Genomic DNA, 24737 nt, shown 5'->3' on the forward strand with positions numbered 1-24737 from the left:
GTTTGGCTCAGTGGATAGAGCATCGGCCTGCGGACTCAAGGGTCCCGGGTTCGATTCCGGTCAAGGGCATGTACCTGGGTTGCGGGCACATCCCCAGTGGGGAGTGTGCAGGAGGCAGCTAATCGATGTTTCTCTCTCATCGATGTTTCTAACTCTCTGTCCCTCTCCCTTCCTCTCTGTAAAAAAATCAATAAAATGTATTTAAAAAAAAATGTTAAAGTGGCTCAAAAATTACACATTTTGGCATTTGAGTAAAAATCCTCAATCACTACACATTTGCTTCTAGGCCACTTCCCTTGTCAAAACAAGTTCAAACACTATTAGTGTCTGGGTATTTTGTAGTTCTCATACTTTACAAAGTGTGTTTGGTGACTACCCTTATTTTCAATACTTATGCTCCCCCACACCCCCACTCCAGACAAATCTCTATGGTTAAGGATATCAATGCAAATCTTCTGAGTTGAAACAGACTTGCAGATTTTGTTTTCTACTATGTCAAATTCAATGGTCTTAAGCAACCATTTTGAATTCATTTGAGCAGTTAGAAATCAGAAATTCAGTGACTTTCTCTACAGTCTCACATCAACTGGTAATAAAATGGAGCAGTGAGGGGTTTAAAATACACATCAAAGGAAACTAAGACACTGTTTTTCTATGCACATCTGAAATATTTTTTGAGTTCAAAATTCAGCTACAAATACAGGGGTGTGCAAAAGTAGGTTTACATTTGTATGAGGAAACAGTTTATTCTTGTATTATTAATTATTGTATTATTTCCCGTACAACTATAAACCTACTTTTGCCCACCTCTGCATAGTTGTTGCAATTCATTTGGTTACATGAATTCTTTTTAGTAACAGGTCTAACTAACAAAGGTATGCCTGTTACATCCGTTCTGAGAAGACAACAGCAGAAAGACCATGCTACCCAAAAGAAGGCAATATAAAAATATGTCTTTTCATATTTTCCAATGGTATAAACTTGCTGAATATTACCACTCTGATGGGACACTGTTTAGACATTTTGGACAGCAAAAGACAGCTACTTGCCAGAATGTTTGGGCATCTGAAGGCTTTCAGTTGAGGTTAAAAATAATTGTAATTAATAACTGTCACTTTCATTCAGAATCAGATTTTAACCATCTCTGGGGGAATTAATGACTTCCTACCTAAAGTAAGTAATTTAGACTATTGTAGGCTCACTCAAAGAAACAGTAATAGACTGAACAGTCCTAAGCTGCAACACAACCACCAAAAACATATAAACTCCCCCAAACTGATCTTGACCATTAATTAAAATATGAAGGTAAAAAAAACATTTCTCTTTTGCCATCTTACTCAAAAGATGTCAATTTCAACTTTTTTTAAAAAAAATATACTTTATTGATTTTTTACAGAGAGGAAGGGAGAGGGATAGAGAGTTAGAAACATCGATGAAAGAGAAACATCGATCAGCTGCCTCCTGCACACTCCCCATGGGGATGTGCCCACAACCAAGGTACATGCCCTTGACTGGAATCGAACCTGGGACCCTTGAGTCCGCAGGCTGATGCTCTATCCACTGAGCCAAACCAGCCAGGGCAATTTCAACTTTTTTAACCTTTAAAGAAACTTTCACTCATCTGACAATAAAAATTAGGAGGCTCTTGAGAGTTCATTTTGATCTTTATTATACACCGTAGGCATGAGGACTAACCAAAGATGATTAATTGTACTCTTAAAATCACAGGAAATATATTTCCAATTCTCCCCCTTTTTTTCTGACATTGGAGTGGCATTTCAGATAATTTGGGATTAATTTAGGGCAAAGTAAAAGACACCATGAAGGGCAGTATACAAATGACATAATTGTGAAGCTAGTGTAACTTGCTAATTGTTATTGAGAACATGGCTGCACAGTATCCACAACACTATTAGAGTTAAGTTCTCACTTAACATCAATAGGTTCTGTGACTTCCAATAAAACGATGTATAGCAAAAGCAAGTTCACCATAGGCTAATGGATATAAACTAGAGTTAAGCTCCTAAGGCATCTCATCAATATTATAACAAAATGACGTTAGTTGCGTACTTGCTGTGCTCAGCTACTTATCTTCTGAACATCTATTGTTACTGAATACCAAGAAAGTAAAGAGCAGTCTTTCCATTCTTGTTTTTAGCTTCCCATGATCCAATAACCTCTCACAGGCTTTGAAAAGAGCATTAAGTCCTTGCTTACTGTAAATATTTTTTTGTACACCCAAGAAATGTCTGCTCTTGTGCTGATGCGTGCTTTAACAATCATGGCTGCTTTGGCATTGATGGAGTATGGGTAACTAGGGTTCTTAAAAATACTTGACCCGGTTGCCTTTGCTATATATACTTAGCAGGTGAGTCTCTGAAGCGTATGCTATTGTATTCCTGGGCCAATAGATATGTTCAACCTTGTTTATATATTCACCAAGGAAGGATTTTTTTGTTGTTGTTGACTTTTTTTTTTTTTTTGTTAGGCAGGAGGGAACACATATTGAGCTTCAATTTTGAGGTAGGTAATAGGAAATGAGAAAAATATACACCCTCCAGGATCTAACCTCTGCTTACCTTTCTAGGCTTGTCTTACTAATCCCCAGGTGGCACACGCTAGGTACTTATGGTCAATATACCACTGGTACCTTTGCATACTGCTCTTAAATTCAGCTTAGGCATTGCTTCTTTGGAAGTTCATATCCCTGACTGTGTTGTCACCCTTATTTTCTTCTAGAAACCTGGCATTATCTCAATAATAAATGCTCTTTCACCCACTACTACTTTATGACTACTGGAGGGAAGAAAATGTGTACTTATCTATCTTTAGTGATAATATACTATATGCTTCTTGAAAGAATAATGAAACACAAATATTCTATTTACAAGTCCTAGTTCTTTTCAAAAAACTAAGCAGAGATCTTAGTTTTATTTGTGATTTTGTAAACTTGGAGAAGTTAGTTCATTCAAACTTCTATTTTGTCCTAAGATAAAACTAGACTGGTCTGCATATCACTAAGATGAAAGAGCCTATTACGCATTGCTTATTACTATTATCCCTAGCACAAAAGGGCTATTTAGAATTTGAATATGTAAGAGCATTCAGGATAGTGCCTCCACCAGCAGCACAGGCACTGAGGAGACACTGGACTTGATTCTAAACTTTAAGCCACAGAGGGAATTCAACACACTATGTGGCCTTCTGATTGACTATCTTTTAAGACTGCTTAGAAAGAAGACATGCCCCTACCATTGGCAGAGCTGAGGCCAACCAGGAACTAACTATAAGTACAAAACAAATTCTAGGAGAGATGGAATCAAAAGATTCTGAAGCCAGGAAGGTTAGGGAGAGTAACTGAACCTAGTAATCTGTGAACTGCAGTGCCCATTATGCCATCCAGCCCCTCAGTAAGACTGTGACAGCAACAGTCCATCTGATGTGGAACCTGATCCTTATTCCTCTTCTGCATCCTACCATCCCACCAACGCCACAAAGGGAATATCTGAATATTCCCTAGGCTTAAAACTACCTACACTGCCTTTTGGGTTATAGAATAGGATTCAGTGGTAAATCTTTGAAAGCAATACATTAAAGAAAATGGTAACTGCCTTTATTCATAGAATCCTGTGTCTTTCTCCCACCTCCAAAACAGTTTGTCTCAAAAGGTCAGAATGGCTGGGGTCAGAAATAAGTTGCCTCCCACTCTGTTCAGAATCTACACAGAGTTCAAATTTTTATATATTACCACAGACTTTCCAAAGAAATTATTGCTTCCTCTATCTTCCACCTACATCCTCCAAAATGCCAAATTAAAGAAATGTCTTAGAATTGATTATCTAGAATTTTCATCTTTTTTTTTTTTGTATTAGATTCATCTAACATATGAAAAGTTAGTTGACATAGCTTTTGGAAAGCCTAGTTGGCAGCAGAGTTGGACAACAGATGGATAAGAAACCAGACCCAGAAAGGTGACTTACTCTGCATGTATATATGCTGACAAAAGAGTACTATTTTGGGGATACCCTGAAAATCCATGACCTAATGCAAAGCCCAACAGAAAGTTCAGAATAGGAACAATTACCATAACCTGATTCTCTATCTAAAGCAAAATATAACACTTTAAACCAGCTTTAGATAGGCCAAAAATGTAAAATAAAATATATTGTCAGCTTACAAGCAGCTTTTATCTTTTGAAAAAAGAAGAAAAAGAAAAAGCTGGCAACACATACCCAGCTTTTCTTAGATGTTTCCTAGAATTCTTTCCAAGTAGTTTAATTTTTAAAAAGAGGTGGTTTTCAGATCTATGTCTTGTTTCTGCAGAAAGCGCTACTAGCAGACTCATTTTAAAATAATTCTCTTTTCTTTTAAAAATTTGTTTTCTTTTTACCTTAATAGGGAGAACAATTAGCTGAGAACAGTAACTAATTAATACTATATATAATGGGAAATTTCTAGCTAAGATGGTCCATGGATCAGTAGATTTGAAAACAATTAATCATCACCTATTAAGTTACATAAGAGATTCCAGTTCAAGTTGACAGACAAACATAAACCAGATTCAAAGTGCTGTATTAAAAAACAAAAAAAATACAGTTTGCATTTTAGGGTAATTAAAATAAGTGGAGACCTGACTCTACACAATACAGGATTATCATTCTGTAATTGTTGTTTTGTTCTTTTTATTCTAAGAATATAGTTTTACTTAGAAAATGACAGCTGGTCAAATTTACGCTTAAGACATTTATCCACACTTAACCAGAGAGGCTGCAGAAGCGACTACACCAGTCAGCTATTCTAAATCCTTTCACGTTAAATATGAACACTTTCTCAATACTACTCAAGTCACATCTCATTTATCTTTCTCCTTAGAATGGCATAGGCTTATTTTAAATAGTTTGAAAACCTGCTATAAACTACAGAGTTCGTTAAGAGTAGAGGTACTCTGGTTAATGCTCAAAATGATGTGGCCAGACGTAAAGCAAGTATTATTAAATATGATGCAACCCTTAGCAACACAAATTGAACCCTTTTTTTTCCCAATAAAAAAGCTAGTTCAATATACGGTCTCATTCCATAAAGATATATCACTTCCAAGTCACAGTGAAAGGAACTTGAATAATTTACCAATTTTTTCTACTATGTGCCTTAGAGATACCTCACTAAAAACTGGTATTGGACACAACGAAATGACATTTGCAGAATGTAATATTGTAGTGACAGTACTGAGATTGATTGCTACAAACTCTTTGAGTATTAAATAGTTACATCCTAATTATATAGAACATTGGTCCAATAACAAAATAGAGAACAGCAGCTGGGAATTTATCTCATTCAATGTTGAAACAAAGTTATCCATTCTTTGCATTATTTTCTGCAGATAAGTCCCCTTTTTATATTGAAATCTGATGGCAATTAAATTCAGGTATTTTTCCAAGCTACTGCATGAATAGGATGCTGAAGGCCATCACTATACAGCATACTGCAACATAAGGACTCTTCCGTTCACCTGTTGGAAACAAGGGAAATATTCAAGTTGATTAACTGAGTAGCTAACAGATATGATTTGGTTATTATTTACTATTGGAGAAGAGTACATAAGAATCAAGATAAAGTTATTGTTATGAAGTCCATATATTTTGAGGGTGGGTGGGGAAAACAAGAACTAGATGCAATATAAAAGCAAGTATATAGCCCAGCTGGTGTGACTCAGCGGTTGAGCATCAACCCTTGAACCAGGAGGTCACCAGTTCAATTCCCAGTCAGGGCACACACCTGAGGTTGCAGCTTGATCCCTGGTGGGGGCTATGCAGGAGGCAGCCAATTGATGTTTCTCTCTCTCGCTCTCTCTTCCCCTCTTTAAAATCAATAAAAACATAAAAACATTTTTAAAAGTACAATACAGAATGCACAAACTATATCAATTTATTTCTAAGAGCACCTCCTTTTCACTCGTTTAGAAAATCTTCAATGCACCATTCCTGTGCCAGAGTAAAACCAGATATTAAAAAAATACAACACTGAATGTAGGACAGAGATCCAAGAGAAATGATTTATCCTCAATTAAGGCCAAACAAATATTGCTTAATTTTTTCTGCAGAAAGGAAAACTTCCATAAAAAAAAAAAAAAAAATTCAACATACTAATTTTAGCCATTTTTTTTTCTCATTGGTAGCAATTAAAAGGGAAAAAGAAGCATTTGTGGAGGAAAATGAACAGAGGGTGATCAATAAAAATGCATTTTAAGAATGGGCATAAAATAAGATGCTTAATAAAAAACCTATTCAAAATATAACAGTTTCTGAGATGAATTTCTTATCAAACCTTTTATATGTTTTTTATAGTTATGATTACTCTGGGTCAGAAATAGAACTTAAAACAATCACTTCAGTATGAGTTGATTTTTATATGTGTTTAAGGACTGTTTATACTGGGGTGACTTTCCTTTGCATGAAATAGACCTAGAGTTGGCTTGTGAAATGGTGTTGCAAACAGAGATTTGTGATTCTGAGTTAACTCAAATTCATCTTATTCTTTCCTGTTTCTTTAGCAATTGCAAGGATGTACAATTCCACAAAGCACCAGGTATTTATGTGCTGCCTTGAGGATAAGAAAGGATGAAGAAAGAGTGATGTGCTACTTCTAGAAATAGAAGTTTGTACCTGGGTTTGTACCGGGACCCTCTATGGTTTATACATCACACACTTGTGTTTTTCTGTGATGTTTAAAACCAGCACTTTTCTAGTAACTAGGTTCCTTATTTCATTTAGCAAGGTCAGTTAACTACCTCAGAAAAACATCAAATTTGACCACACTTATCTAACTAAAATCCTCAATTGAGCTCACAGTCTTATTGTTAGTGAGTATACATCTTTGTGTCTGTTCAATGAGAATAGTCATAAAAGATATTATATACACACATAAATAAAATAAACATTTGGTGTTTTTCTGAAAGTGTTTTTCTATCCATAGACATTTAATGGACTGTTTCCAGCTAAAAGAAAATCTAGAGAGAATAGTGTTTTCACAGTACCACTACCTCAACTAGAAAAAAAATTGCTATTGACATTTTGGGCTAAATCTCCTTGGGTTATCAATTTAAGCAATGCTGATTTTTTTGATGGTAAAAACTTGTTATTAAACAAAATTAAAAGACACACAGACTCATTCCAACATAAATTTCAGGTAGATTCCATAAGTAAGCCTGTTACCTTTCTTGGGGCTAGAAACTCTCATTGTCCAATAGTCTTATTAAACACCCAAAAGAGAAATTAATATTGTCCTAAATTTTCCATCTGCTGGAAATTAATTTTTGAGGAAGTTCTCCTCCTCATTCTCTAACTTAGACTGCTATAATTTACATATGGGTTTCATTTTCCTGTTTTTAATTTTCTTAAAAGAGATTGCCATGTGGTAGAATTAAACATCTTTGGTTGAACTTGGGTAAGATCTTGTCTGGTCTTGGTTCTGTATACGTGAATGTGAAACAGTTGCTGTAATGTGATGTGTAACATAAGATGATTTGGCTGGGTCTTTTCCCATTAAAATTGCATCCTTTACTTGTGGATATATTCTGTGTCAAGAGAAGAGGAGCATGTGTTTGAGAAAGCAGCATATCAGCATCAACATTTTTTAAGTCCCTTTGCCAAAATGAAAAGCTAATGCATTTATAGAATTGGCAAGCAGTAATACGTTAACTGAACTCTTTAACCTATGAGAGTCATGTAATCGAGAGGAAAATAAAAATAATAAATGAGCAAGCAAAAAAAGGAAAGACAGTTTATAATTAGATATAAAAATAGATGAGACTACAGGAAAGCATTAAGCTACAAACTGAATGTCCTAAATTTTTAGCTATATTTTCAAGTCATAATTATGAGCAAAGGAGTTACCTGGGTTGACTAATGAATGAAGCTGAACTTCTCTAATTTACTACATAAAATGAATTTCTAATACCTTCATATTTTATTTCTGAACTAGAAACTTAATAATACTGAGATGAAAGCTCAGCCTCCTGACTCCATACTGTATGTACTTTTACCAATGAACATTTAGAATTAATTACTTTAATGCAGTGACATTCTCTCTATTTTCTCAAACTGTCTTGCTCCATTATGTCTCTCTTTGAAGTTTACTTGAAATTCTCTGACCACTCTGCTCCTCGAAAATATTATTTCTTCTTCCGGGTGACGTGGCTCTGCAGCACACAGCCTGGTTTATATATATTTACATTTACCATTCGCTATCAGCATTAGCCATCGATGGTGCTATTGTGTCTCTTTATCTCTCTCTCTCTCTCTCTCTCTCTCTCTCTCTCTCTCTTTTAAATATATTTTATTGATTTTTTTACAGAGAGGAAGGGAGAGGGATAGAGAGTTAGAAACATTGATGAGAGAGAAACATCGATTCAGCTGCCTCCGGCACACTCCCCACTGGGGATGTGCCTGCAACCAAGGTATATGCCCTTGACCGGAATCGAACCTGGGACCCTTCAGTCACAGGCCGACGCTCTATCCATTGAGCCAAACCGGTTAGGGCTTTTGGTTATGCTTGAAGTGTGTAACGTTTCTACTGTTTCAGGGCTTGCAGCTAGCTGTTGAGCATGACTGAATGCCAGATAAGTCTGTACCACAAAGCTCTGTAAATCTAGGCTGGGTATTCTCTACTTCAGCACTATTGACATTTTGGGCTAATTCTGTTGGAAGGGGCTGTCCTGTGCATCACAGGATGGTTAGCAAATCCCTAACCTACACCCAGTATATGTACCCCCACTCTAGTTGTGACAATCCAAAACATCTCCAGACATTGCCAAATGTCCCGAATGACAACCACTTATCTAGGCTATGTCTGTGTTTTACCAATCTGAGGTCAATATTTCTTACCAAAACAAGATTCTCATGTCTATCAATGTTTAAGAGAGAATAAAGCCCAACAAAGAACACTGAGGAAGAACAGTGTAACATGTTAAAAACACAATGAATTCTCTGAATTTTAAGTTCAGAGAATTTAAAATGTATGTGTCAATAGTCAACATATTAGAATGAGGGCTTTGAAAGAGGTACTTTTCTGTGAAGCTCTTTGTGCTTTTACTATCGTTTTCTACAGGAAGAAACCTAAAAGGCCAAGGAAATGTATAATCTCATCATAACAGATTTTTTGTTTTAAAAAATAAAAGGACTCTAGATAATTTAGTATTATACTTACAACTCCCACTGTGACTAGGTTTTGCCTATCATTAAAAGCTCAAGGGAAAAAAGTTGCTCTCTCAAAATTATTTCAATGTTAACACCATATGGATCTTGGAAGATGCTTTAAAAATTTTCAAAACTCCTACAATTAATTTTTAGTCCTTACTGAGAATAGGTTATGTCTATAATTATCTTTAGATACATTACATCAATTTTTAGGTCTTCTTTAAAAAAATTCTAAATATTGTAAGAATTCAGTTTATATTTTTCAATCTTTAATAAATTTTGTTTCCTGTTATGGGCCATCTTCTAGAACTTTCACATCTCTGCAAAGTGACAATCAAAATAAAACATAATACTTTAAAGGGAGCACAGCTTATATAAAGGAGATGATTCTTAAATTTTCCATCCTATCTAAAGAAATTAGTTTAGGGAATTCAGGCAGTTGTCAGATTGGCTATTTTCTTCATTATTAACGCCTGACAGTCTTATGAAAAAAGTAGTATTGTATAAATTCAATGTTAGAAGAGAGTATAAAAATCATTTTGTTGAGGGAGTCATATAAACAATTTTAAAGAGGACAAGAAATAGTCATTTTTTCAGTTGAGGTGGTGTAAGTACCAATGCCCCGAAGTAGTTGTTTTTGGAACAAGCTATGTTAAAACAGGTATAATCTATTATTCAAGAGTACTGGTGAATTACAGCAATGCAATACATTTTAATCCATTCACTACCAATCATTTGAGAGTCTACTATGTGCTGCTGGACACTGTGCTACATATTATAAAGATAGCTGAATAAGACAAGAGTATATTATCATCTAAATATAAATACACTTAAGATGCTAGTAATCTTATGAAAAGTTAAAAGATAACTACATTTATGTTAACTTAGTCAATCATAATAAAGCTCAGCTATGTCCATGTGGGTTTAACAGACAAAAGTTAATGTTTTCTAAAAGCAACAAATAATACTCTATGACTTAGCATAGGGCAATAAAATGATTATGTTTAGGTAGTTACTCAGCAAGCCTTTTATTGATGGGAAAGTCATCCTCAGTTATCCAAAAGGTACACATGATACAGAACAAAATGCTCTCTACTATAGGCATATGTGCATAAAACTATACATATTTGTCTAAAATCTCAAAACCAGGAATGCGCAGTATTTATACCTGAATTTTAAGAGAGACTTTTCTCATATTCACCAGGTATCCACCAAGTCTAGCTTTAAAAAACATAGGGGGGAAAAAACAGAAAAAGAATTCAGAGAACTCTACAAACTTTTACAAAATTGCAGAAAATTAGGAAGCCTGCACTGTAAAAACTGACATTGATTTGTGTGAATAGGACATAAGTAAACTGGCCAACAATTTACTGCTGAAGAAAGGAAGATTATACAGACACTTACCAATTCTGGCGCACTTCCAAAATATACCCAACAATCTGCATAGAAGAAAAAAGAAAAAAAGTAGCTACTGATTACTGGGAAAGATAAATCGTTCTCTCAGTATTATAGAGAGAATTCATTATATTAGTATTTTAACTTTTGATGCTTTGCTTCCAAACTGAAATTAGTTTGATATTAAGTTACTTATGTAGAAAAGTAGAATACAATAACTTAACCACTACTAATGTATATAAACTTACTAACTGGAATGCATGTGGTATCCTAGGTTAAACCTACTGTAGATTAATGCAAAAGTTGCAAAAATTTGCATAAGGGCTTACTATTTTGTCTTTTAAAATGCAGCTCTATATTTAAAGAATTTACAACCATGAACTCCAGAAAAAGCATCTATAAAACTATAACATTCAACAAAGAAGAATACAAAAATATGTGCCTATTTTTTCAACATAAGTAGAAAATCCCAGTTTAGGGACAATGTATATAAGGTAATTAAATATGGCAATTTAAAAACACTTTCTGGAAATAAAAGAGAATGCAAATGAAGATGTCCATTTCAATTCTACAAATGAATATATTATGATTAAATGCATATTATATGTATATATCACTTATTTAACATATAAAAAGTACCAATGTAAAAAAAAAAAGCAATCAAAGACATTCAATGAATAGAGATATCAGAAAAAATAAAAACACTGTAGATAACTATTTTGTTGGTCTGACAGAATAATTAATGGTGTTGTGCATGGTTACAAGTTAAGATAAATTAAAATTACTTATTGTAGTAAGTTAGGATCAGTGTAATAAAATCATGATACTTAAATTCCAGGGAAATTTATATTACCCTCTTTTTGCCCAAAGAGATGTCTGGTTAATGAATCATTCATTATATTCGAATGATTAAGACTGAAAGAAAATACTGGTTCAATTAAGTTCTAAATAGGTTCTTCCTCCTCTGAAGTATAATAGCTTCCTGACCTCAAAGCAAAGTCTCTTACTTCAGATTAAATAAAATGGGTAAAAATAGAAGTTATTTTGAAGGATGGACATTCTGACAGGTGAAACAATTTTGCTATAAGAATAAAAGGACAAAAACTATATATACTCTTGAATGAAAGTAATGAAGGCTAATAAAAGGGCCAGATTGTGCCTAAAATTAATCCTACTTAACTGGTTGCTTAACTGTGATTAAGTTGAGCCATTTATCTCTTTAATAGCATTTAGCACTCAATAGGGTTGTTAAAAGGATTAAATAAGTTTTTACTCAGCAAGTCTTTAGAACAGTGACCATGTGCTATGTTCAGTAATACAGAGGCTGCTAAAGGCACATGTGATAATAACTTCAGATATCACTTAAAATCAGATTATATTTCATAAAAAATGGAAGACAATAGGTTAGTGGTCTGTAATGCCATGGTTCCTTGATCCTAAAAACCTATTGATTATAATATACACTATTGATTTAAAGCTACTCTGCTTGTGGGACTCAGGCAGGATACCTGGAGCTCCTCCGTGGGAAGCTTAAAGTCCCACAGAACATAGTCTGAAACCACATGATCACAGTCAAGGTCTTTTCAGATATAATATTCTATGAGTATCATCAAATGTGTACAGCACAGCTGACATATTAAAGCTATTCAAATAAAATAAAAATTCCCAACTTGGCCACTGAGAGATGTACCACTGCCACTTTGGCCTTTATTAGACATATTTTCTTCTTAGACATATTTCTGTATTATTCCAAATGCTATTCATTAAAACACTGGAATTTTAATAGATGGTAAAAACCCATACAATTATGCTGCTTACTTTCTATGGCTCTGAGCCCGTAAGTATAACTTCTGATAAAGCTATCAGGTCTACGAAAATAGGAAACAAGACAAAATAGCAAGCTTTTTTCTGTTGCTTTTTATTTCTGTTATCTGAAGCAGCAAAAAATTAAGTTGTTATTTCCAACAGTGAAGTCATCAAGAACTAGCTTTATGCAATCGACCTAGACTCTCAACTTAAGCATGGAATACTTACTGTAAAGATATGTATTGTAACAAAAAAAGACAATGGTGTATAAATTTTTCTGCAGAAAGTATTTTATAAACAAATCAAAATAAAATGGGGCTTAATATTTATATAAACAGAAAAGTTTTTTTTTAAAAAGCTTCCAAAGACTTGACTATCAACATAAACTTTAAAGTGTAAAAATATGCATGTTATTTCTTAGGTCTTCTTTGTAGGAGAAATATACTACTACTCAACCTCTACTGTAAGGTTGGCAGCCCTGAGAACTCCTTTTATGTAGCATGTTATGGAGGTATTCCTGCTCCCAAAGGAATGAGGAACAGACATATTTCCACATGCAATCTACTTTCTTCATAATAGCATCAACATATTCTATTCTATTATGTGATTATTCTTTAATGAAACAAACACTTAAAAGTATAACAGACAGAAGTTAGTATTATATTAGAAATCCAAACAATGGATCAATGAGAATGTTTACTGGTTTCTACCATATGCTTTAACTATAAGTAATAGTTGGGGTTACAGAGGAAGGAAAGGAGGAAATAAAACTGGTTGGGTAAAAAGACTTCACATGCAAGTAAGAAACAAATACAATTAAGCAATTTCAACAAATGGACAAAGTATTAAATTGAGTGCCGAAGACGAAGTGCAATAGTTTAGAAAAAAAGGAATGACAAAAAGACAATGTCTACAAAGGAAATGGGGCATGGTCATAAAAACTGATGGACAAATAGCATCTGTTTTCAACTTTAGTAAATTAAATAAAATCCCTCAGGCAAACAGAGACAGATTATCAGTTTATTAGAACAGGACTAACTATTTTCAATATTCAAAACTGGTTAGCGCTCTATTTATTTCTTTACAAATGTTTAAACAACCCTAGTAAATAAAAAGGGTTAAAAAACACACACAAATAATTTAGAGAATGGGATGTTTGGATTGATATTAATTAGGACTCCAAAGATAGAATAGGATTGAAGGAAAGAGAGAAGAAATTATTACTCTCATGGTTGAATATCTACCACTTGGCCTTTTGTAGAAGAGAAGTGTTTGACCTTTCAGGATCCTAATTTGGCCTTTATCTTATCTTCCTGTTAAAAACAAAAAAAGGTGCTGGAGATAATTATTCTTATGTGAAATATTCTATTATTTCATCCTTTTATTTCTTAAAATCATTAAGTGAGGTACAGGCTCTTATCATGAAAGGATTAAGACAATTATTCATAGAAAATTAACAAATATATAAGGCAAAGAAAACAGTTTTTACCACATGTTCTCTTTTTTTAATATACTCTCCTTTTGGTTAAATTCAACATGTATTTCTGTATTATGAACATTACACTTTAACATTTAATTCTGTGTGTTATGATACTAAGCTCAAATTTTTTTTGGGGGAGGGATAATGAATCTAATAATTAACAGGGATGTGACATGCCCAAGAATGTTTAAGTAAATAAATTTCTTCAAAGATGTTTACTTTATGATATAGACTGGGAGTTCATATGATTAGAGCAGTCTTAGACTGGAGAATATCTATATTATTATTTTTATAGAAAGTATGCTTACAAACTTTAATACTTTCAAAATGTGTCAACCAATTTTACTAATTATTCTATATTCTTAATCCCAGCAAAAAAATATGTTGCATCTTTTAAATATACATATTTTTCAATCTAACAAATTTCAGGTCACTTCTGATATTTATCTTTTTTATTTAATAAGATTCTGTGAATATAGTTTGATTTTTAAAACAGAGAAAGAAAATAATGTAAAAAGTTATTACAAAACTAAGCTACATATAGAAATTAAATTGTTGAATGACGTTTAGAATAATTTACATTCAATATCTATAAGAATTAATTTGGGTGATTAGACATCATTAGTAACATACCCAGTTTTATTTCTGTCCAGGAGGCTGGGTGCCATGGATCGGATATAAGCACAGGTACATATAAGCAGCAAGATTACAGTCAACAGACTCTGAAAATTGAAAATGGCAGACTAAAAAGAGAAAAAGAAAAATTAATATCAAAAGAAAACCTGCATAGGCAAAATATGCCTGACAAGTCCATATAAAGAATCGTATTTTTTTCTTCAAAAAGCCAAACAGAAAAACATGTCTGAGAACACTTAAAATCAAAATAATAAGGTATTCTGAGAGTGTACGTTCTTCTTTAGTCTTTGGGCTAAGGGATGGAGAAGATGTAACAAAAATTCTAAATTCAACAACTCTAAAAACACTACTACAAAAAAAGTCACAAATCCAAAATAGCTCATCAAAGCTGAATCAATATGTAATTAATACAGATGTTCTGGAGGGCCAGACTACATGTAGGACAAAGAGTCTCCAAGCTCTACCAGTAGCTGGCTACATGATCTCGATGGAATCACTAGCCTCTAAGTCTCTGTTTCACATCTGTAAAACTGAGTGGAGAGTAGGAAGATGGACTAAATGTTGGCTAAAGTTTCTTTCAATTCTGAAATCCTTTTAGGATAAGGATGCTTTAAATTTAAGCAATCATGCACCGATTCATACTATGTTATTTACTTTTGGTGAAAGAAAAGCACTTGATCATTTACTGCTGAATGTTTAAAAGTTATTCAATAAAAATAACACAGGAAATCTTAAGTTCCCAGTCATAGTAAAAGAAAGGTAGACTTACTCTATTCAATATTCAGCTCAAGCATTATCTTTTCCAGGAAATCTTGAACTCATCTGCTTCCCCTCTCCTATTTCATACAGAATTCTCCTTTCTGTTCCCATAGCAAACTGATATACATTTATTATAATACTGAATGGTCCCTGAAGAGTGGACATTGTCTTATCAGACTCAATTCGTAGCACCTAACACACATTAGGAACCAAATAAGGGATGGTTGAATAAATAAAAAGTGCACAAATGCTACTGTATATATAATAAACCCAAAAGAATCTAGTGAAAAACAAATACAAGACCATAAAATAATTAAGTAAGGTGGCGGGGTACATAATTAAAATATTTAAATCAATAGCCTTCATGATTATATCATCAACCAGTTAAAAGACATAATAGAAAAAAAAGATTTCACGTACAATAGCAAAATATCTAGAATAAGCTTAATATGAAATGCTCAAGATTGGCATCAAAGAACAAAACTGACAAAACCTTAAGACATAATGAAGAACATAGAAGTAGAATGAAGTGCTATACCTGATTCTTATTTTAGAAGGCAGTATCGTAAAATTAATCTGTAAATTTAAAGTGAACTTAATATCAACAAGTTATTTTTGAAATAGAGATAATTGATTTTGAAGTTCACATGGAAAAAAAAGGCCAGAATTCTAAAAAAAAGAAACTAGCCCTGTCAAAAATTGACATAATACTTTTAACCTTTTATACATTTTTAGAATATTTATAAACTATTCAAAACATTTTTAAAAAAGATACGTTATTTACCAATATCCTTAAGGACAAAAAATGATTACATACAATGCTAAGTGGTAGGAAAAGCAGCATGCACGATTTCACAATCATATCTTTAGCTATGTAAAGCTTTATTCAAAAGTATAATGCAGTGATTATCTCTGCAAGGTTTTTAACCTACTTCTCAACTTTTTTGGATTTCTCAAACTTTCTAAGTATTACGGTCTGAAAAAGATAAACAAAAATCTTTTGTGTTATTTTAAGTTATTTTTCTATGGAAATCATTTTTTCAGAGATAAAGAGTAAATTTAAATATGCCTTTGTTTTAATTGAATTGGATTTTAATTTTGCATCGGTGAAGACAAGTGATACACATTTTATAACTTAAACAGAGTTAATGGATGAACTCAGGATCAATTCTAGATAGAAAATAATAAATATCTCACAATGCTTACCTTCCAAAGGTCATATTTTGAACATGTATATTGAACATACATATCAGTATGTTGATAAATACAGTATTTGATAATAACCTCATGAGATATATTTCCTTCCAGCCAACATAACTAAACATATATTTAATATCTACTCTGGGGTATAAGGCTAGATATGGAATTTAAAAAGTACATAGCATGATTCCTTTCCTCCAGGACTTTACAACAATGGATAGTCACTGAGTGCTTATTTTAGATTATCTTATTTATCCTCCTATATATGTTATGAATACCCTTACTTTATACATCTTAACTGAGGTATACAGCAGTTATAATAGGACATGTATTTTCAAAACTAAATAGCCATTCGCTGTAGCATATGTGACTACTGAGCCATGCTGACAAAAAAGTGCTGTTTTCATAAAGGAAAGTCAGGAAAAGCCTCAAGGAGAAAGCAGGAACTGAATCAAGCCCTGAAAGAGCATAATCAGATGGGCAAAGAACAGAGAGCAGGCTCCAGAAGCGACCAAAGCATGTAAAGCATTCCACAGAATCAGAAATTTGCATGTTTGGGGAATAATGCGCAGATTTATTGTATTAAGCAAAGGATTTATGTAGTAAAGTGGCTGGAAAATAAATTCGCAAAGAAGCTTTCTCATCTTCCTTAATGGAGTACCTAAATTCATGATTTTGCAATGTATATTTTTTTCCTTCCCTGAATGTCTTGTTAAAGAGGCATGCTTAAATGATATGCTGTCTGGGATTGGTTTCTAAGTAATCCAGTGTGTGTGTGGTGGAAGGAGTAGGGTTGATGAAATGCTGAGTATATGAGGCTTCATTGTGCTCCTCTTTCTACCTTTGTATGTTTGAATTTTTCATAATAAAAGATTTTGAGGCACTTAGAAACATGGCTATTATTAAAGAAGTGGGGTGTGTCATATACATTTGTATGTTAAACCATTTAAAAAATGAAAATCATTTACAAGTATGAAATATATAGTACATACAACTTTATTCCTGGGGTTTATAAACCCTAAAATTTAAACAAATAATCTTAGGTGGTAAAGTCTTTGAGATGTACTCAGACTGGTTTAAAGTGTTTCAACTTCTAGACATTAGTGTACCACGGCTTAGCCTGCCTAAGCATTCCTCTTAATGCTTAGCATCTGTTGGCCACTGATATAAAATGTTAGTCTCAGGGTTAAAGGAAACAGATGTTCCTGCTCTGTAGAAAATTAATTGGGATTTTAAATAGGGAAGTGTTATTAAAGAAAAGGGAAGAAGCCAAGAAAAAATAAAGCATATCTGACCACAAAATAGAAGGAAAGATGATAAGGTGGTAAAGGAAGTAAAATTCGTTTACTGTGTTTAATTTTTTTCAGATCTTTTAAATCATGAAATCTTTTTCAAGGTATTCTGTATTTTCGCACATTTCCATCTAGTTTTGGCTGCCTGGAGAACTGACTGAAACTGGTCTCAACTCAAGAGGTACCTCCTCTGTGAAATCTTTCCTGTCCCCACTCTCCACAACAAGCAGTCAGTCAGGATCTTTGACATGTGTTACACACATAGATGCCTATGACAGTACCCATCAAACTGTACTGTAATTGTATCCTCTATTTTATTGGGGTTCTTATTCACCCCGGTGACTATTAAAAAAAAAAAGGGCACAGTAGTCACTGAAAAATGCTGAGTGAACAGGAACTTGTAAACAATCACAAATAATATCATTTTAACAAATGCAAGAGCATACTTAGATTCCAAATTAACATTGCACGTTATTACAAAAAAGTGCAGATCAGACTGCTGCATATTGTTTACTTAAGAGAAACCTCCACATACTCCTTTGCATTTATATTTACTTGTCATTAATACTTGGAAAATCCAGAAGGAAGAAGCAAAGATCATGTTTATGTTAAGGGCATAGGCTGTAGGGTAAAATAAAGGCCTTAGGTAATTTCCTTTCAATATTTAAATCTTTTTGTATCACAAACTGGAATTCAGAGAAAGTTTTATCAGGCAGCCGGTGATTGCATATGGGACAATGTGTATTCTTCTGATCACCTAAGAGGTCTCGATGACTAAGTGGGCAAGCTGGCTGGCAGAAAATTCTAGAACCTCAAAGAATTCTCCAATCTCAGGTTTACCTAGTTTTCCGTGAGGACACCCTGTGACAACGGCAGGGGGTTATACAATGCATGCTTTCCAGCTTAATAAATACTAGCTACATGTATTAACACTAAATAATGCACATGGGAACTAAGGAGTTATAAACGATTCCTTCTGGAGGCTCTAGGGAAAAATCTATTTTCTTGCCTTTTCGAGGCTGCATGTATTCCTTCGCTAGTGACCCCCTGACTTCCGCAATCACTTTTTGTGTGACTTATGTCCCTCCTTTCCTCCCTCTTACAAGTATCCTCGTGATTAAATCGTCCCTTCCCTCTCCCCATAATTCAAGATACTCATCCCATTCCAAAATTCTTAATCAAATATGCAAAGTTCCTTTTGCCAAATAAGAACATATTTACAGGGTTTTCTTTTGTGTGTGTGTGTTGTGTGTGTGTGTATGTGTTATTCTGTTGACCACACCTACAAACATTTCCTTTTTATGAGGTATCTCAATGACATTTCCTAGACGCAGGGTTGCTTGGGCACCTGGAGCACAAACAACCTCGAATACAGTCAAAATGGTAACCCTTGGCTTTTGACCATTACTCTCACAGTTGTGCTTAAAAAAAAATGGTAATGGGAAATCTCCAACTATTTTCCTCCAAAGGCCCCTTTTATTATCCCTCCATACTCCATACCTATCACACTATGCATAGCTAATCAGAGCTTCTAAAATACTTCACATAATTAGTGTTATTGTACTGAATTAATTTATCTAAACCAGAAGGAAATCAACTTAATGAGTCATTTACTTTGTATAATCTCTTTAAAGTAAATCATGATTTCTCAGTCCATTTGAAATAATGAAAATAATTTAGATTTTCATTTGGCCACCACTACAATGCATGAAATCATTTATCAATGAAGACAAAGAAATTGGTCAATGCAAAGCTTATGTCCAAACACGAAATTATTTGCAATGTTGATACACCTTTTTAAAATTTGCTATACTGAAGTGTTTGAAAAGTTAGCAATACCTATTTCAGATACCGTTTTTGTCATTTTATCTATGCAGATATAATTTCTTATTTTTGGAATCATTCCTGAATGTTAATGCTAACTAGTCACAAGACAACGCGGGTCTGCACACAAGTTGTCTACTGAAAGATCAGCAAGATGTTAAAACTAGTCACTGAGTCTGAATATAAGGAAAAGAATTCAATATAAAGTTTTGTTTTTAGATGTATAAATAAAAATACTTCTAAGTAAAAGAAACCATCCAAAACATTAGGAACAGAGGAAAAAAAGGAAAAGATCCCAGCAGTTTAAAGGTTCAAATAAAGAAACAATGAGAAAAAGCAGCAGAAATATGCATACTAATATGCTGAAGGGTGATTTGCCCAGAGAGTGCTCAATGACTGGTTGCTAACCATAAGACTTTAACTAAGCCTATAGTATTTTCATTAGTCCTGGATCACTTAGGCTACAAGTAGCTTATGTCTTTATTTTTAAGATTATTAAAATATTGTTTAATCAATTTGTTAATTAAGGGCCTTCTTTATGCTTAACACTGTCTGAGAGCTTTAAATGTTGACTGTTTCCGAAGTGGGAAACACATTTTTATTAACATATTTAATTCTGCCAGTTTAATTAAAATTCACTTTAATCAAGAACTGAATACCAAAGATTTAAATTTAAAAAACTCCAAATAGTAGCAATTTTACTTACTTTAATAACTACTGCTTTTACACAAAACTGAAGTCATTTATCCCTCTCTGGGGGTCGACGAAAGAAACCCAGAGATGACATTCCTGACCTAATTGTGTTACAAAATTATACAGCACTGGAAAAGTGGGTCAGCACTTTATCATTTACAAATCTAGGTCAGGTCAGCATTTTTCAACTAGTTTGTACTTGTAAATTCATATGTACCACTATTATTTCTGAAAACGGAAATACAGGGAAAAATGTAAGCCTGTATGTGAATATGCAAACACATACACAAATACTCCATTTACCCCAAATAATTGACTACAGGTGACTGAAAAGATTTTCACTAATACATAGAAATATTTAACATTTTCTTTTAGCATTATTAGAACATTAAGGTCAAGCTATCTTAGTTTAATTTGAAACTCAGAAACCAGGATTGCTTAATGCTTCAATGCTAAGAACACACCAGCTTCTCTGAGTACCTGTGGCTAGTAAACATTAGGATTATTTAATGAAATAATCCAAGTGTATAAATGTATCCTTGGGTAAATCATCATCTCTAAGCATCAGTTTAATTCCCTTTGTAAAGTGAGGAAGCTGGACTAAATAGGCATTTGATCTCTCTGGACCTGTTTCAAAAGTATGGAGAGACTTTCTCTACTTACACTTTCCATTTAAATTAATAACTTTCATTGCTATGCATAAAACTACAGTCCAGATTAGGAGCACCCCAACTCTGTTCTTCACTGGCAACACCTTCAAAATTATTTTCTTATTTATCCTTTCCTTTAACCTAACTACTATTGTCAAGAGTTGAGGCATTCAATCATATACTACCTGGATCACTGCTTTTATTTCTAACTTGGTCTCCCAAATTTTAATCTTCTATTTTAATATACCCTCTGTATTATTACCAGTTGGTTTTCTAAAATGCACACCATTCTCTTCCCTGCTCCAAGTCTTTTACCAGGTAAACAATTAAACATCATCAAAATATAAAGTCCTTAGTATGGCAAAAACCCCTTCAAGATCTGGCCCCAATCTTTCTAGTCTCATTTTTCATCATTTCAGTACTTAACTGCTATTGCTGCCAGTTTCCAAGCAACTATCCAACTTGATGCCCTTTGGCTCCATAACTGCCACTTCCTTTATCTGTTATCTAAAAGATAGAGAACACTGTCCAGCTCCAGCTAATGATTCCTTAGTCAGTGGTTCTCAACCTTCCTAATGCCGCGACCCTTTAATACAGTTCCTCATGTTGTGGTGACCCCCAATTTCATTGTTACAAATTGAACATAATTAAAGCATAGTGATTAATCACAAAAACAATATGTAATTATATATGTGTTTTCCGATGGTCTTAGGCGACCCCTGTGAAAGGGTCGTTCAACCTCGAAAGGGGACTCGACCCACAGGTTGAGAACCCCTGCCTTAGGTAATCCCTAATCACTCTTGAACATACAGGTCAGAGCATTATCTCTCTGCAGCAGTTCCCAGCCAGAATTACTCATTTTTGTGTTCCATTAGAACTTTTGTGCTAATATTCTTTCTGCTATAAGACGAGGGAGAACATTTTGCACCCCTTCTCTTATACTCAGTTTAAATATAAAATGTGGGCAAAAGCTCCCACTCTGCAGAGTTTGTGAGCATTAAATGAGAATATCTGTAAGTCACCTAATACATCAACAAATAAATGAAATGAAGATCAACTTCCTTAGTTTAACCAAGAAAAGGATGGGAATTGGAAATGATTTTGACCGCCTGGCTCAGTCTTTCCACTACACAGATTGTCTTTCTAAATATTAGCAGATACCACATGGAATTTACTTATTTAATAGACCTTTCCACTGGATTGTGAAGTCCTTGAATACACTGAGCATGTCTCACATGACTTTGTATTCCAAACTCTCATTCATTTGGTGTACTAACTTTAATTGACACTGTGATGTCAAGATTGAAAGATCTAGTCTCCACTTCGAGAACTCTGCCAAAAGAGGGGAGAAATATAGGCAACACCTTTTTTGCTGTTTTCTTGCAATAAGTGCTATGCTAGTGGGATACTGGAAATATATACAAGGACTCTGGAAGCCCAAATGGATACCTAAAAGGACCAGACAAAAATAGGACAGGGAAGGCTTTTTAGGAACAGATGAAACTTGAAGTGAATCTTGAAAGATATAAAAATTTAGGGAGAACAAAGTATTCTAAATTTCTAAAAAATATTAATTCTTAAGTGGTCTACTTATCATACTGTTTATGCTGATAGTTGTAAATTATTACTGTTGATAAACATTTTATGGCCTTGAAAAGCATTTTAAAAAGAATTCATTAAAATAAGGTAACTCGGATTTAAGTCATTATCACTGGGTAACTTCATAAATACACCAAGTTTAGGTGCAAACTCAATGCTGACATCTGAAGCTCACAGGAACAGAGCAGAAATGAAAAGCTAACCACCGGCAGTTGTTTCTATTATCCACCCATGTCTGACTGGCATATTACATATGAGTGACAAATAACTGAGACATTTCATCCCCTACTAGGTTGTTTCTATTAACAACAAATGAAGATTTTTGGCATCTGGACATTAAAATAAATTTGAGTTCTACTAGGTTGTGCAACCCCAAGCCCATCGATCTCCCTGTCCCTGACTTCCTTCATCTACTCAGAATTCGTTGTGGGCTTGAAAGAAGACAATGCTTTTAAGCTTGAAATAAGACAATGCTTATAAACTTCTTGGAAGATATATAAGAATTAAGAGTAAGAGTCTCTCTACTCTTTTTAAATTGAAGGAACCAAATCTAAGTTAAATGACAGCTCACTAATGACACTCTTTCAGAGCAAGTGTATCCGCCTTACCATTTGGTAGGTGGAGAAAGAAGCTGGACAGTATCCTTGTCCAAGGAAGGAATAACTTGGGGCCAACTGCTAGCTCCTCTATAAGTGAGTGGTAAATTTCTCCAGGGAAGAGACTATGACTTATGTCCTAGCTATAATTAAAGTAGCTAGCATAAAGCTATAACAAGTAATACGTTTTCCATTAAATGTCTAAACGTTTTCTGCTGTGGGAACTTCTGGGAATACAAGCTTAGCAACTATTGCAGAATAGCACTTTGGGCATTGTGGTTGCTTTTGATTCTATAATAAAAGGCAGGCATCCTTTCCCCCCAAATATGCTCATAACTGCAACATTTGGCACGGACTTCATCATGAGGGCATGAAGCAGAGGCTTTTGGCATTTTATCATAACACAGGTACAATGCCTCAGACAGAGCTTGGGTGCTTGTTCTTTTACTACTGACACTGCATCTGTCCTCTGTCCATGCTGGCTTTACCTCCTTTTTTTCAGGCTGAAGAAGTAAGCATTTCCTTTGCAAACTTTTGTGATTTAATTTCAAACTTTTCTAAGAGGCCTCCACTAGCAGATGAATCTGCAGTAACACAAAATAACACATACAACCTTAAAAACGTGATGGAAGGAGAAGAAGGCCTGAGGCCAGAAGAAAACCCATCTTTGCAGAAACCTCCAATCATGAAACCTATGGTGTGTAAAGTAGCATCCCTGCAGCAGTTCTCAACCTGTGGGTCGCGAACAATGAAAATACATCCTGCATATATTTACATTACGATTCATAACAGTAGCAAAATTACAGTTATGAAGTAGCAATGAAAATAATTTTATGGTTGGGGTCACCACAACACGAGGATCTGTATTAAAGGGTCGCGGCATCAGGAAGGTTGAGAACCACTGGTTAGAGAATCAAGTAGGAGGGACCTAAAGGCCACTAATTCTACAGATAAAAAGTCAGGTGTAAAGTTGGACAACAATTAAAAGTAAAAGATCTGGATCAGGGGCATAGGGAGAGGAGAGCAAAGTAACAGAGAGCAAACTCCAGAAGCCATGTCTCCAAGGGTCAAGGACCACCAAGAGCCAAACCAGCACATTTCTTCGAAAGAGATCAAGAAAGTGGCCTCTGAGAACGGGAGGGGCTCCAGGTCCAGGGGTCATACTTGGGGGGTCGGCCCCGGTTCTCCCGGGTTGGGCGTGCAGGGGCCACATGGCTCCCGGGCCTGTGCAGCCCCCGAACCCCGGGCGAACTAAGTTAGTGACAAGGATCTCTGGCCCGCGCTCCCCGGGCCGCCTCCCAACCCTCGAGCCCCGATTCGGGGCCACAGCCCCTTCAGAAAGCTCAACCACGACCCCACAGCCCCAGTTCTTACCATAGTGAGGCCGGCGAAGCCCCAGCCACATCACCCTTCCGGGCCCAGGGCGGAAAAGGCGGGCCCGCTGCCTGCCGGTCTCGCTCCTTCCGGCCTTCCGGTTGGGCCTCTCAGGGTACCGCCTCCTGAGCCGCGCGAAGGAGAAAGCAGGATAGGCTTCTCTCCACCGGAAAAAGGCGGGAGTTAGTGACGTCACGCGCCCCTGCGGAAGTAGATGACGCTCTCATTGGCTGCGGGGC

At 34.8% G+C, this 24737-nt stretch overlaps 1 protein-coding gene and 1 non-coding gene across 2 annotated transcripts; both read right to left on the minus strand.

Moving 5' to 3' along the window:
• Positions 1–1645: 1645 nt before the first annotated feature.
• TMEM167A (transmembrane protein 167A) lies at positions 1646–24586 on the minus strand. The gene is made up of 4 exons (XM_070412285.1): positions 24499–24586; positions 14509–14618; positions 10599–10633; positions 1646–5509 (listed from the first exon to the last, which is right to left on the minus strand). The coding sequence occupies exons 1-4, from the start codon at positions 24499–24501 to the stop codon at positions 5439–5441; spliced, it is 219 nt and encodes a 72-aa protein (XP_070268386.1). The 5' UTR covers positions 24502–24586; the 3' UTR covers positions 1646–5438.
• Positions 12822–12955, minus strand: LOC139009696 (small nucleolar RNA U109). Its single transcript, XR_011471407.1, has one exon. It is a non-coding gene; the product is annotated as a small nucleolar RNA U109 (small nucleolar RNA).
• Positions 24587–24737: the final 151 nt, after the last annotated feature.

Source organism: Myotis yumanensis, unplaced genomic scaffold (assembly GCF_028538775.1).
Source record: "Myotis yumanensis isolate MYYU_CA2020_CCGP unplaced genomic scaffold, mMyoYum1.0.hap1 SCAF_4, whole genome shotgun sequence".
Lineage (NCBI taxonomy): Eukaryota > Metazoa > Chordata > Mammalia > Chiroptera > Vespertilionidae > Myotis > Myotis yumanensis.